This window comes from Poecilia formosa, unplaced genomic scaffold (genome assembly GCF_000485575.1).
Source record: "Poecilia formosa unplaced genomic scaffold, Poecilia_formosa-5.1.2 Scaffold451, whole genome shotgun sequence".
Taxonomy (NCBI): domain Eukaryota; kingdom Metazoa; phylum Chordata; class Actinopteri; order Cyprinodontiformes; family Poeciliidae; genus Poecilia; species Poecilia formosa.
In genome coordinates, this window is record NW_006800390.1 from 215071 (window position 1) to 230535 (window position 15465).

General features: G+C 44.4%; 1 protein-coding gene across 5 annotated transcripts; it reads left to right on the forward strand.

Annotated features, from left to right (window-relative positions):
* The first annotated feature begins 1265 nt into the window (after window positions 1–1265).
* Window positions 1266–15294, forward strand: trim25l (tripartite motif containing 25, like). 5 transcript variants are annotated; one of them, XM_007577706.2, is made up of 17 exons: window positions 1520–1697; window positions 4507–4642; window positions 4884–5412; window positions 6277–6372; window positions 6589–6822; window positions 11406–11565; window positions 11962–11994; window positions 12083–12118; window positions 12200–12289; window positions 12368–12409; window positions 12488–12550; window positions 13171–13344; window positions 13444–13548; window positions 13675–13710; window positions 13785–13853; window positions 13975–14040; window positions 14526–15294. In XM_007577706.2, exons 3-17 carry the CDS (start codon window positions 4891–4893, stop codon window positions 15098–15100), a joined length of 2301 nt encoding a protein of 766 aa, XP_007577768.1. In that variant the 5' UTR covers window positions 1520–1697; window positions 4507–4642; window positions 4884–4890; the 3' UTR covers window positions 15101–15294. The 5 variants fall into 5 exon arrangements, with proteins under 5 accessions (XP_007577764.1, XP_007577766.1, XP_007577765.1 ...); XM_007577702.2 differs by having other exon boundaries at window positions 1266–1697; window positions 4507–5412; XM_007577704.2 differs by having other exon boundaries at window positions 1266–1697; window positions 4601–5412.
* The last annotated feature ends 171 nt before the right edge of the window (window positions 15295–15465 follow it).

Genomic DNA, 15465 nt, shown 5'->3' on the forward strand with positions numbered 1-15465 from the left:
TGACTCTGATTGGTTGTTGGAAACTCAGTTTTTTCCACAGATTATCTGTCTCATACTCTACTGTCAAGACAGTGACAGCTTCAACAATTTTTTTTTTATAAAATTACTTACTGCAGGTTTAAGTGACTGCTAACTCCCACCTGCAGGTGGCAGTACTTCTTCCTTCTTCTCCATTGCTGCCTCAGTCTTCTCGTTATAGTCCATGACCGATACAGCAAGTCACAAAAGTAACATTTACCATCACACATAAGCACAAATATTTCTAAACTGTGATTTTAATGGCAAAAAAAAAAAAAATCACAAAAACAAGATCCTGGAGGGCCTGATGAATGTGAGAAGATGTTCAAAACTCCACACATTTCTAGTCCCTTCAGTTTTCTCCAGCTTCATGACTAATTTTGCTCTGAAAGCTTGATAGAGTTTACCACTGAAGTGATGTTCGCCAGATGCACTCCAGCTTCCTGCTGCACTTCTCTGTTAGCACATTTCTCCCAAGTTTCTTTGTCAGAGACATAAATCAGGGCCATATTTACCAGGAAACCACAAGTGTTTTCCTTCCTCAATTCTTAAGACAAAGTTCTGTTTCTCAAAATTAGGGTCATGGCATGAAAAAGAAAAAAGATAACGCTCTTCCAAGTGTAGCTATTTCCACATCAGGGTGTACTAAAAATGATCTAGTGCTCTCCATGATTTAACAGCCCATTCAACAGCAATAACTCTCGGTGGTTGTTTACTATCCGATTTTATCAGCTTTAGAGCATTGCTTTACTTTCTTGAGGTTTTAAACTGCAAGGAATCCCATATCATCACACCTCCAGCACCATGCTTTGATTCTCAAGAGAATACACAAGAAGATAAGTTGACAGAGAAATTGCCAGATGGCAGAAATTGGTAGATTTTCAATTTGATTGACGCTTATTAATGACTGGATGATTTCAGACTTGCTCTTTTTTTTATTCATATGTTTATTGATATTTTTGCATATGGAACAAAGGTGTTTACATATTCCAGTTTTGTGTAAACAAACTGTTTACATCATTGACTTTAAGATGCATATTTTCAGGAACAAAGAACACACACAGAACACCTCCAATAGTAAAACAGAGAAATAAAACTAATAGTAAAAACACATACACATGCATATATATATATATATATATATATATATATATATATATATATATATATATATATACCTAAACACACATGTACACCTCTGAAAAGAAAAGAAAAATAAAGGGAAAGAAGGAAAGCTGGGTGTGCGGCGAGGGGGGGGGTGTTACATTTCTACATTGAAGCAACAAACTCAATAAATGGTTGCCATTTAGAGTAGAATTTGCTCAAGTTTCCAGTTTTTGTATATCTAATTTTCTCAACTTTCAAAAAGGACATGACCTCATTTATCCACATTGTGCTGGATGGAGCTCTAGTCGATTTCCAGTTACAGAGAAGGTGGCGCCTAGCGATCATAGAGGTAAAAGCTATCACTTCCAACTTTTACCCGCTACTGGGCTCTGGCACGTCGTAAAATATCGGCGCAGTCCGCGTAATAATGTAAACGAGCTATTATGGGACGGGGCAGCTCACCGGGCAGCCGATCACATTCACCCAATTAGGGGACAATTAATTTCACCTGCTGCAGGCTGTACTTTCTGTTTTAGTTCTTCGTTGGTTGTCTTCCAGCACATTCCTGTCACGTAAGTCTTGTTTTCGGTGTCGTTTTTAATGCAATTGAGGTTGTATATTTTTGTAGAAAAGGGACTACAGTATAAGTTGTGGCATAATCAATACAGTTATAGTAAAATTCACCGTAATGGGTGAATGTGATCGACTGAATCTTAAACTCTGAAAGCACCAAATAAAGTAAAATCAGGTTTAGTAATTTGTATAATATAATCCTTGGTTGACATTGTGGTTCACACTACATAGCAGTTGTTGGAGGCGACTTAACAGCGGTAAAGCAAAAAATTTTGGTGTTTGGAGCAAAATGGGGGCGGCTGATGACGTCATCGGCCAAAATTATAGCTTTTAATATCTCAAAAACGAAAGTTGCACAAACGGAGCACTAACGAAGTAGCCCACTTTGGTTTGTTTGGAGCAATAAAGGGGGATGATGAACTCTGGATGACCTAAAAAATAATTTTTAATATCTCCGAAACCAAAACTGCACAAACGAAACTTTTAACGGCACAAACGGAGCACTAACCATTCAGACTATAAGCTGGATTTTTTTGACGTGGGTGGGGTGTCAGTTTCACACAACTTTCGCCTTGGCCTGTAGAGATCGGTGCACCCGGTCCACAACCGGCTCCTTCTCCAGGCCGAAGGCATCTTTAGTGTCTTCGCTGACTGGGTTACGCTCCTCCGGTAGTCCTATGATTCTAATGTTATTACGCCGAGATCTTGACTCCAAGTCCTCACATTTACTGTCATGAGCGAGGACCTGCTCTCGAGTGAGACCACATCATCAGTGCATGAAGACAGCGGTCCATCCATGTCTGCGACAGTCACCCTTAATGCATCCACCTCCGACCTGATAGCCGCAATGCTAGCACTTAGCTCGGTCTTCACGCCGTGCAGCTCCGACTTAATCTGGGTCAGATTGTTAGTCAACGCCGTCTCCAATTCAGTCTTGAAAATGCCCACCATCTCTTCACGAAGTGCATTGAAGAGCTCAACATTAAAGTCCGGGGAATATACGTTCTGAGATGTATAAGTTTCTTCCGAAGGCGGTCGCCTACTAGCCGAGCCCCGCGGTGGATCGGTCTCGGCAAGCCGAGACGGGGATTCGGGCGGGAGATCAGGCCTCGTCGCCGTAGTTGTCGAGTTGTTCGTATTTTTGGGCTTTAGAGGCATCCTGAGCTGTATTAGAGTCGTTATAAAATTTAGAGGACAGGCAAAGTACACGAAAAAGCTCAAATGCACCTTATAGAAAAAACAATTTGCAGGAGCTCCCTCCAACACGTCTTACTCCATCAGTCACAAAACCGGAACGATCACACTTGCTCTTTTTGATCCGGCCTGTTGGAAAAGCCAATGCTAACTGTTAATATTAGTGAACAATTTTGTCTTTTCTTCATAATATTGGTGCATCTCTGTTTTACTGTGATCTTGTTGTCACACATGATGTCATCTCCTTCGTCTAGTTTCTTTTAGCTGACCAATTCAAACAGATCTCTATTCACAGCATTTGGTAGTAGATAATCCAAAACCTCTTATCTACAGCAACCGCAGGCCTTGAAACATTTTTTTATGGTAATGCAACATTGAAAATGTAAACACTTCACCTACACTTCATTATAATAAAAATGCAAAACCTGCTCTGACAAACATTACTGTGATTAAGCAAAATAAAGTGACACCATTGTGGGATTTAGGATTTGATAAAGCCAAGTGTTGCACAAACGGGTTGAGTTTTCTCCCACAGGAACAGAGCACTACATGGCACTTGTAGATTGTTTGTTCATTATGTTTTTATGCTAAAAAAACGTTTTTATGTCAAATAACAAAACAACACAGCTCTCATTACTCAAAGGTTTATGATTCTGGTGTCAAAAATCACTACAAATTGTGAGGAAAAATTTAATTCTCTCATAATATTCAAACATTACTTGAAAGAAAATGTAATTCTGAATCATTTTGCATAAATTAGGTTAATGAGACTGATTTGGTTTCCAGAATTAAATTGTACAAGATTCATAATAAAGCTGTTTCATGGTAAGGCTTTTATTTCTGAAAATAAAATGAAATAAACCCTGGATTAGCTGGTAGCTAGTTTTCTGCTAGCTTAGAAGTGCTTCTGCTTCAGAGTAATTTAAAATGTTAGCTGTGGCATGGTGATGAAAACACAAGGGCTAACTGGCGTTAGCCTAGCCTAGCTTATGCTACCATTAGCTAGGCTAGGCTAACTAGGATTAGCCTAGCCACTGACCCCAAATGTTAGCAGTACTAAATAAAAACATATGATTCTAACTAGTTACTCTACCCAACAACAACAAATTGTCATTACGCATTTACAGTAATAAATATAACCCTAGACTTCGACTAGGCTAAAATCCTAGATTTTAATTTGTAACTTTTTATTTCACAGATATATTCAGAGGTGGAGTTTTAGATCATTGTTGTGTTATATAACCTAAGCTTGCTTGAGCTAAAGGACACAAACTGACAGCCTACAGGCTATGATTATTTGCTAACTCTGATCCATCATTAACTTGCTACACACAGCAAGAAGTTAATATTAGCATCTTTGTATGTACTTTATTGGATTTTCTGAAACAGTTGTGATAAAAAAAATAAAAAAAAACCTAAGTAAATTAAGGGAATGAATACTTCAGCAGCCAAACCAGCATGACTGACTCATTTTACCATTCTTTAGGGTGTTGCTGTGATTTTCCTTAAAGTAACTGCTCTTTTAGTGATTCACTGTTTGAAGAGCCAAGACTTTTTCCTTTTAACTCTCCCTAATTATATCTCTACTATCTGAATCTTCACTCATGTGACCAGGAAAGAAACCTAAATCAGAATGTTTCCTGTAGTCCTGCATCACATGAACAGGACAATGACCAGACACTCGCACCTTTACCTTCTGTTCATTCAGCAGTTTTCTGCCGACACCCGTTTCCCCAGCTAGACCTGCCTGGTGAGTCTGGCCCCACCCATCTTCTTTTTGCTTTCTCTCACCTGAGACTCAACATTTTCCTCCTGAGAATCTGGACTGCGCACAACCTTTCATCTTGAGGACTCTCAGCTAAACATCTCTGGGCTTTCTTCCTATTTGGTCAAATCACAATGAGTGGGAAGCTGTGGACGGAGGAGCAGTTCAACTGCCCCGTGTGTCTTGATCTCCCCAATGATCCGGTCACCATACCCTGTGGACACAGCTACTGCATGGCCTGCATCAGAGACTTCTGGAGCAAGGATGACCCCAAAGGGATTTACAGCTGCCCCCAGTGCCGCCAGACCTTCTGCCCCAAGCCGCCCTTGTCCAGAAACACCATGCTGGCCGAGGCTGTGGAGCAGCTCCGCAAAGGGGCCCTCACATCAGAAGTTCGAGACTCTATCCGAAGCGCTCGTGGGTTGTCCTCTAGATCCAAGTCCAGGCTGTCCACCGGAGCCGTTCTGTGCGACATGTGCAAAGGGGAGCAGCGTGCCGCCGTGAAGAGCTGCTTGGCATGCATGAGCTCCTTCTGCGAGACCCACCTGAAGCCTCACCAGACCAAGAAGTCTCTCAAGCAGCATGAGCTCATCCCACCGACCAGCAATCTGGCGGAAAAGATCTGCACCCAGCACAAGTACCTGCAGGAGTTCTTCTGTCGCCAGTGCAAGATGTTTGTCTGCTGGCTGTGCACCAGCAATCAGCACAAAGACCACGAGTGTGTGTCCACCAAGGCTGAGCGGCAGGAGAGACAGGTGTGTAAAAAAAAACATTTCTGAGGGAAACTACTCTCAAACTCTGTATTTTTCACATTTTGTCAAGTTGCAACCAAAGACCTTAAGGGCATTTTGTGAGAGACCAACATAAAGTAGTGTCTTGAGTCAATACAATTTCCCTTGCAGAATAGCTCAAGCTTCGTGACATTGGATGAAGTCTTGCCACTGATTCCCAGTTAAACTAGGCCATTCTAACTCAACATAGTTTGATCTGAACCTAGAGCTTTGGCTGTATTGGCTGTTTAGTTGAAGGTGAACCTCAGACAAAGACTCAAGTCTTCAATGTCCTCCAACAGGTTTTCTTCCTGTACTGTCCCTTATTTAGCTTTATCAATCTTCACATCAACTCTGACCAGCTTCCTTGTTCCTGCTAAAGAGAAACATCCCAACAGTACGATGCTAATGTTCTAGCATTTTGGACGTGGCCCAAAAGGTTCAGTACTGATCTCATCTTGCAGATGACTAAAATCTGAACTTTAACTCCTTTCATTGTCATCATGCTCTCTTTTCTTCAACACTTTGTACAACTTTTTGTTGGTCTGTCTCAATAAACACAACGAAGGTCACGATGTTAAAACTTCAAGGTATATTAATACTTTTACAAGTCATTGTGGGAGTAAAACTCCAGAATCCACCCTCCTGCGAGGCGCTTATTGTTGTATCTAACGGCTTTCTGCCTGACGTGTCCTTCCTCTGCACCTTTTGTTGGGTAATAACTAAAGCCAGGCTGAATGCATTCCTAACAGCATTCCTGTCCCATTACACCGCTCCTCCTAGCCACTACTGTACCCAGCCGCTTCCTTCGGCTCATCCTGTTTTTCACACTGTTTCATCCCTGTGCAGAAGCTGCTGTCAGACATCCAAGCAGACAACCAGCAGAAGCTGAAACGCAGGGAGCAGGAGCTGAAGGATATGAAGAAGATGATGGAAGGAGTGAAGGTTGGTGGAACTGCAAAATAAATTTAGTATCCAGAATGAACAAGTACCCAACGTTGAAATGTGGTTAGACAGATATTGAATCCACTTAAACACCTTTTCAACGTTGTTTGGTTGATCCACCATCAATTTACCATAATTCAACATTTAATTACCACATTTTACTGTCTGGATAAAACGAGAGCTAATTGGTGAGTGGGTCTCCAATCTTGGCAACAGCGCTCTGCGGACAGGGTGCACGACGAGACGGAGAATATTATGGGTGAGCTGCTGCGCTCCGTGGAGCGTCTGCAGGAGCTGCTGGAGGAGGTGCTGGACCAGGCCAGCCTTGGGAAGATGAACCAGGCCCAGGAGGTTGCCGACAACCTGGAGGCCGAGATCAGGGAGCGGAGGAAGAGGGACACGGAAATGAAGGACCTGGCGGACTGCGCGGACAACATCTACTACCTGCAGGTACGGATCAGTCATGAAGAGAGGTGTCTGTAGCGGGTCAGAACCTTTCCAGATGCGGTTTACGCAAATATTTCCAAGTCAGCTGACTCTGATTCTTTCTTTAGTTTTATTTTTTCAATCAGTTACAACTTAAAAAGCAGAAATATTCTCTGATCATTTGCTATCATTTTTATGAGGGGAAAAAAACAAATATATTAGAAAAATAAAATGGGACACACACAAAAAGAAAACCACAAATGCACAGATTAATACGACAAATTTAAGATGATTTTATAATAAAATGCTAACAGTAGAGCAGAGCTGACATGACATTCTAACAGTGTGATAACATTATGTGAAAATCATATTTTTTTCCCTTAGTTAATGCAAAAATTTCAACGCAATATGATCTAAGAACATGTGATGAAACATATTGATTATTAAAATATAACACTGATATGACGCAACCTGCTGTGGTTCCATAGGTAAAAACATTTTAAACTAGTTTGATAATTGAGCATACAGTACAGTTAGACTTCAATCTGGAGAGACTCAGAGAAAGAAAGCGATTAAAGAAAGTTTAGTGACAAACATTAAAGTCCTTTGGCATTTAGGACCCGGCCGGGGATGTCGAGCTGGAACTTCGATGAGCTTGATAAACATTCCTGATGCTGCATAGGAATGTAATCCCCCAAAGTGAGGCTGAGGCTGGGGCCGAACCCGGGTAGGAGAGATACATGCAGGAAGAAAATTTTTTTAATCTTTTTTTTTTTAGTATAGGAGGTGACGAAACGGAGAAGTGACAGACAGGAGATGTGAGGAAGAGGTTACCTAAGAACAATAAGGAGTAGGATAGATGGGGGCCAACAAGGGACGTCGAAAGGCGTTGGATGAGAGGTAGCTGGTGGATCAAAGCCAGTTAATGTGCAGTGCTTACCTAGGCACTGAGAGAACGTTGAGCTGCGAATACAGAGGCGAGGTCTGGACGAATATATGCAGTAACTGCTGAGGAGGACCACCGTCCAAGCTGTTGAAGGGTTGTTGCGGGAATGCTCTGTGCAGCTACAGACGTGGCAGCCCCTATTCTAAAGGAGTGACCTGAGAACTGACTGGGCGGCAGCATCAGGTGCTTAATGAACCAGGTGGTGGACATGGGGTAGCCCTCGGGAGTGATGAACAGGGGCCCAGATGGGTTTAACTTGCATCTTGAAAGACCAAACTTGAACATAGCACAAAAGGGACAGAACGGGTCGTTGATACGAGCTACGGCGATAGTACACGCGCCTTTAGCCTTGGAATGTTGAGGGATAAGCTGTAAAAATCAGGGTGAAACTTGAGGTCGGAGACTGCCAGATCCCTAGAAGGGACGAAAGGGTTATCAGGGGTGGTGAATTTGCCCAGGCTAAGGAGGCCGTAGAAAGCTAAAAGAAACAAGCTTGAAAGGAGAGATTTAAGATAAGGAGAGTAATAGGAGTGTGCTTATCTGGGAGGGTAGGTTGCCATTTATTTATACCCCTCAAAAGTAGCTTCACAGCGTGGTTAGAGAAAAGGCTTTGAGAAGGGACGGGCTGGTGAAGCTGTGAGAAGAAATTGACGCCAACTAGGAGGCTACGAATGTTGGAAGGCTTAAATTGGAGGTTTTCGAAGCAGTAAGTGACAAAAGCCAGGACAGTGCTAACAGAAACGGGCAACGGGGAGACCCTGTGAAAGGAGCAGGATTTGACGAACTTGGACCAGGCGAAAGAATAGGATTTAAAAGTGGAGGGAGCTAGGCCATTCTTAATATGGGATCTGGCGGACTGCAACAGAGGAGAGACAGGGGAACTAATCCAGAGGGAGGCTCTCTTGGGAAGGCACTAGAGTTGGGAAAGGGTTGGCTGACGGGCAGAGATTACGGAAGATCTGGAATTGAAGACGATATTGAGCTAGGGGAGGAGGGGGGCGAATCGATGAGCAGGAAATCGAGGAGATGCAGCACGGAGGGGAGTCTAAAAACATTGAGGATCCAGCAGAGAGCTTCTGACAATGTGTTGAAAAGATGAGGGCTGCTCCTGCATCCGAACGTGAGGCGTACGAAAAAATAATATTTAGCGTCCCATCTGGCTCCCAGCAGGTGCCACTGGGAAGGATGCACGGGCATGATTTTAAACGCTTCTGTAATATCGGCTTTAGCCAACCAGGCACCCCATCCAGTGGTTTTAATGAGCGAAATAGCATGGTCGACCGTGGCGTAGAAAAGAGAAAAAGGCGGCTTTGGGATAAGACTATTAAAGCTAGAATGAGGACTGGAGTGAGGGGCGAATAGGTCTAAGATCAGGTGTTTTTTTTCCTGAATATTTACGAGTAGCGATTCTGGGGGGGGTTGATACGGTAAAGGGGAAATTGGGGAGATCTGAAAGGGCCGATAACATAACCTTGGACACTTCTTTCTGAAGAAGCTGAGAGACGACTGCCAGTTCGTGAATCGCGGATTGAAGGTTGGGAATAGTGAGGGAGGAAACGGGGAACTGAGGAACGCCAATCAGAAAGCCCTGAGAGAGACCGGAGATGAGGAAATTAACAAAAGAGTGATTGGGGTGGGATTGAAGAAAGGATGCTAATACAGGGACAATGATAGGAGTGGAGAGGTGACAGAAAACTAATTCTTGAAACCTTGACTGTTTCTGTTGGGAAATGGGCGGCAGGGGCAGACTGACTTCAGATGAGCTTCTCTGCAGAGGCTACACAAATGAAGGAAAGCGCAAGAAGGGCATGAACAAACTTTTTCATTAAAGTTATTACAAATAGGCATCTTATTAAATACCTGAACTCTCCTCCCGTGGCGATCTGAGGGGCGAGACTAAGAGTGCGGAGGAGTGGCGGCGTCGGAGCTGGATTTGAAGGGGAGAGATGGGCAGAAAGTGCTTTGGTGACCAGAGGTGCCGCATAGATGGCAAGCGACTGCTTGGATAAGCATTATGAGGATTTCCATATCTAGAATGGACCAATTGAGACTCTGCCCAGAATGGGAGAGAACTGCGGCTGCTTTGGTGGCAAAGGCTTTATGGTATTGATAAAATAGCGACCTGCCGTATTGAATGTGGAGGTCGGCAATGAGAGCAAGATAAGCATCTAGTTCCACTCGACGGTCGGGGTAAACGGAACAAATAACGTCCCTGTAAATACTGAAGGCGGCTACAAATTGGCCTACAGAAAGGTCCTTGGAGAGGCGGGGATCAGAAGATTTTAGAATGGCCGTGAATTGTTCTGATGAAGAGACGCCCTGGTCATCTTCGGAGGAAGGCAGAAGAATGGAAGCCAAATTTACGTACTGCCCCTGAAGTACCTTTGAACGGAGCCGGGAGAGACATTAGAATAAACGGGCGTATATGTGGAGCCTGATATCAAAGGGAAGGGGGGCAGGAGAAAAACTAATAAGCTGATTGAATGAAGGATGAGGGCGAAAGAGGAGAGATAGGCTTACCGATAGGGGGGGCAGGACGGGCAAGGGTGAAAACTTCGCCCGTTGGAGGGAGGTTGGAGGCCGTGTTGAGTGATGAAAGCGGCAGTGGTGGGAGCTGATGACGTGGAGGGGAAGCCGGCAGTGTTTTGGAGCAGGAGAGCAGAAAGCGAGGTGATGGGGCGCTGAAGAGAGTCCACTGAAGCGGTGAGCGTAGAAGCGAGGGCATGTGTCTGCGCCGAGGGAAAGGGAGAACTAGGGGGAGGAGGGGAGCAAAGGTCCGAGGAAGGACCGGGAATTCCCTGGGATGGATCCGGAGCATGAGGGGTAAGGACCGGGGTGGGATGAAGAGAAGGACCTTGAACGTGCTGAGCCGACTGGGAGGAGGAGGGTCGGCTTCTGTGTCGCTTGGGTGGCGGAGCAACGGACTTGCGGGTTCTCTTCTCACTAACCTGAGGATGCGGGGGAGTGGGAGGAAGGAGGGGCGGAGAAGAGTCCTGGGAAGACAGGAAGCTGGCCAGAGAAGCGATTTGTGGAGAACGGAGGCCAGGGATAAGGGAGATGCCTTTCAACCTGAGGATGGAAGCAGGAGACGAGGGATCCGGGCGTGAAGCGAGGCGAGCGCTGCGGCGGATGGGAGGGAAGGTAGGGCCGGCTGGAACCTGGAGGGAGGCAGCCGGAGAGCCGGGAGGGGAATCTGACTTGAAGTCGGACATGGAGAGTGCGTTCCAAACAATCGCAGCTGGTAAGTGGAGGAGGCCGTGGCCGAGAGGTCATTTTCAACTGGAGCTCGAACGATGATTGGCTGAAGCGAGGCTTGATCCACTGTTGATAGGTCCAGGGTGAAGAGGAGGCGCTGAATGTGGCGTTAATGCTTACCTAATGTTTCTTGCCAACCGCCAATAAATTTCAACTAGAAAAAGAGGCGCTGAATGATGAGGCAGGTGAGGCTAAAGAGCCTTCCAGATTGAACTTTTGCCAAGGCTTCATAACTAGAATAATTTTGAATATATGTTTGATTAAATTTAAATAGTTTTCTTTGTAAAGTGCCTTGAGATGGCATTTATTGTGAATTTGGTCTTGAAGTTTCTTAACATGAGAGAAAACATTTCCATTAGTGTTGATTGTCGTCAGACTTCCTCTAAAGCCGTTTACTTATCCTCAGACGTGCGACACCATGAGCAGTCCCCTGGAATGCGGCGACCTGCCGGCCGTGCAAGTCAATCACAGTGCGACCTTTGAACCCATTCGAGAAGCAGTGCTGGCCCTTAGGGACCGAGTGGAGGATCTGTGCAATCAGGAGCTGGGGAAGATCAACAAGCAAGGTCTGTCAGAAGAACCTCTCCACCAAAAAAATAGCAAATGTTTTTGTCCATTTCTACTGCAAATATCTTAGACTTGAAATAAGACACAATTAACTTTTCAGCAAGAAGTTTGAGCTTGTTTTAAGTAAACAATGCCTTAACATTCCAGATTTTCTAACTTATAATGTGGAAAAAATGTTATAAATTAAATAATCTGCCAGTGGAATAAGTACTTTTTTATACCAATATTAAGGAAACAAGCTCATAATTCTTGCTGAAAAGTTACTTGTAAGTTAGTTTTGTCTTACTTCAAGTGGACTAAAAACTGGATCAAACATACTTGGTAAGATTTTGTTTTTGCAGTGCAGGTTTGTCCTTTTCTTTCAAGTCATAACCGTTTCATCTGGTCTCTTTCAGTCAATGAAACCAAACTGTTCACTTTGGGAAACTGTAAGTAAAGAGCGTTGATCTTTTTGCCATCACAGAACATTTTTAGCTTTTTTTTAACCTAACAGTGACGGTTTCTGATCTTTTTCAGCCAGCCGGTTGGGAGGGAAAAAAGGGATTCGTGATTGTGAGTTTTCTTCTGACTTCTAATGAACTCTTCAGAAAATATTTTCATAAACCTGACGGGTGTTTTTTCTCCGCTTTCCAGTGTTTTCTGGGCTGAGTAAAAACACCGACAACCGTACCCCGACTTCAACCATTACACTGGATGTCCGAAGTACAGACCGACAAGGACCAGGTACGTCACGCTTTTAAGAACCTTAATTTGAAAGGATTTCAGTCAAACATGGTGGTGAGCGGTTCTTATGTCCAACAGCACTCAGAGGTGCCGACGTGAGGAGCAGGGACGCACCTCGAGGTGAGATTTTAAAAAGAATGCTTTTGAATTTCATGCCGTCAGCAGAAACGCATTAACATGTTTTCAAAATGGTTGCAGACAGAGGAAGCACAAACTCACCCAGAATGGGGAACAGACAGAGACGAGAGGAGAGAGAGGCCGGTAAGCGGGCGCCGGCTGGGGTTTAAAAATCTCCTCACTTCCAGCTGGAGGTCATGACGTGCTCAAACGGGACTGAAACCATTAATACATGCAAAGAATGGCCTAGTCCAAACCTATATCTAATTTATTATGTTAAATTTCCTCATCAAAAACATACCTGGAGTGTTTTCATCCCTCCCCCACAACTCCTCCACTCAGCTCCTTCAGACAAAAAATGACAAACGTTTTTAAATGGTTAATAAAAGAGAAATGTTGTGATGACTTCCTGAAGGCAGAAAGAGCAGGAGCTTCAGAGGCACAGAGGCCCAATTTCAAGGCATTAAGCTACAAAGTCAAATTTCTTTTAAGTCATTTTATGTATATATATAAATATATAAATATACAAAGTATTTTTATAGCAATTGAAGGTAACATAACTTGATTTGGAGTGTACATCCCCTTTAGAAATTATGTTCATGGAGCTTCAGCTAGAAACATCTTTTCAAATTTTTATTTAAAAAACAAACTAATTTTTCTTCCCCTTCAAACTTCTTCACTACTTTCTGCCTTTCACATATAATCCTAACATCATAGACTAAAAGTTCAAAGCTGTGGAAACATGCATATCTCCATCCCAACAGAACGAGAATCTAACCCCAGCCCCACCCCCAGCCGCAGAGGGGGCCCGTCTCTCTGGAGCAGGTCTAGTCAAAACCCGGTTGCCCCTCCTGCAGCTATGACTCCGACTCCAATCCCAGCCACTCCGACTCCCACTCCAGTTCCTGCTCCTTCTCCAGCTCCTGCTTCATCTGGCGGTATAATCATATTGTTGCATTTTGTCGCCACCATGTGGCAGAAGTTGAACATTGCAGCAGCTATAAAGAGTAAGTAAACATTCCTCTGTTTTTATGCAGCGTTCAGCAGGATGGCGTCGATCACCAGCCTGTTTCGCTCACACCGACGAGGCGCCAACCAGGCCACCCCGGTTAATAACATCGCAGCCGCAGGAGGAAACCCTGGTAAGACCCGAACGCTTCCCCCATCAGTGTTTGATCAATCTGCTCATTTCAGAAAACAAAACAGTTAGTTTGGTTAAAGCTGAACACAAGGGAGAAGTTTTCATTTTTAATTCTTTGGTCCAACAGGCGGGATGGCGGATCTGTTAGAAACACCAACAGAGAGTAAGATGGCTGCTCTTCATCCCTGGTAAACTTCTCATAGTTTAGAGGTTTAATCGTGGCTTCTCATTGGACAGTTAACCCAGGTCTGTTCTTGGACACGCCTCTGCCGAACGCCATGACTCAAGCTCCAGCTTTTCCTGCATGTGAGCAACACCGTTACCTCTTTATTATAATATATCTATTAATATATCTGATACTATGTGTTGCAATAATAACTAAACTGTAAGATCTGCTCACTCATTGACATACTGCTAATTTTTCCAGTGAGAGAAATCAACCTCGACACCATCCAGGCACCAGAACCGAGATCCAGAGAGGAGTTTCTCCAGTGTGAGTGAAAGATATGAAGCTACATTTTGTTTAAAGGGGCAGTATTATGTAAAATCTTCTTTTTTGAGCTTTACATCATCAAAAACATAGCTGGAATTTTCCATTGATTCTTTCATATATGTTTGATAAATCCATTAGTCTCCATGGAAACTATTCAGCTATGCAAAACTCCTGGTTGGATCCAGCCCCGCCTTTGAGATGTAGCTCCTCCCACACTCGGCTCCTTCAGACTAGCCAGCAGCAATTAGCAAACACCAGGCGTAACATCTTCTCAGTGAAACACTGGTTAATAGAGGAGCCATGTTGCGACCACTTCCTGAAGGCCGAAAGAGCAGACGTTTCTTAGAGACAGGCCCAGTTTTATATTTGATATTTATAGCATTTTTATAATAACTGTTCTTGTGATATAAAATGCCACCACACGCCTGTAAACGCATAATAATGCTTTTAAAGTATTTCTCTTTAATTGGTGAACTCTCTTCTAGATTCTGTGATCCTGACCCTTGACCCCTACACAGCTCACAAGCGCTTGGTACTCTCCGAAGGCAACACCAAGGCGACCCTGCAGGGTCCGACGCAGCCGTACGCCGACACGCCCCAGCGCTTCGACGGCTGGACCCAGGTGATGTGCCAGAGCCCACTGCAGGCCCAGCGCTCCTACTGGGAGGTGGAGTGGAGGGGGCGGGGCTCTTCAGTTGGTGTGGCCTACGGCTCGCTGAGTAGGAAAGGCAATGACGCCCGGTCTGGCCTCGGCTACAACGCCCAGTCCTGGACGTTGGAGCTGTCCGACACCTGCTGCTCGGCCATGCACGCCAACGAGAAGAGGGACATCCCCGTCACCTACTCGCCCCGCCTGGGCGTCTACGCCGACCTGTCGGCGGGGATGCTGTCGTTCTACAGCGTGGCGGACAACATGATGCACCTCCACAGCTTCAGGGCTAACTTCACCCAGCCCATTTATGCGACGTTCGGAGTGGGGTGCGGGGTCGGGGTGGGTCTGGACTTTGCCCTGGGGCAGTTCTCATCCAGCTCCGACAGCATTAAGATCTGTCCGCTGTGAGGCAGCGGGTCGGAGCACTGAACGATTAAAGCGAGAGGTAAAACTATCTAGAGTCTAGTTGTAAGGATTCAAATGCAGCCCCCATCCCCTTCACCCTGTTTTCTTTAAAATTTAATGTATGGATCAACACAAGTTGGTGCAAAATTGAAAAGTTTAAATCAAATTTTACAAATAAAATACATTTGTATTCAGTCCCTTGGAGTCTGCTGAAGTCATTTGGGGTGTGTCTCTTCAGTGAAGAAGCCTGGCCACAGATTCTCAACTGTACTTTGACTAGGCCATTACCCATAAAGCTTTCTTTTCAACTCCTCTGGGATTTGGGGTCATAGTTCAAGTATTTTTTTTAGCTTTTGAGATGTTAATCA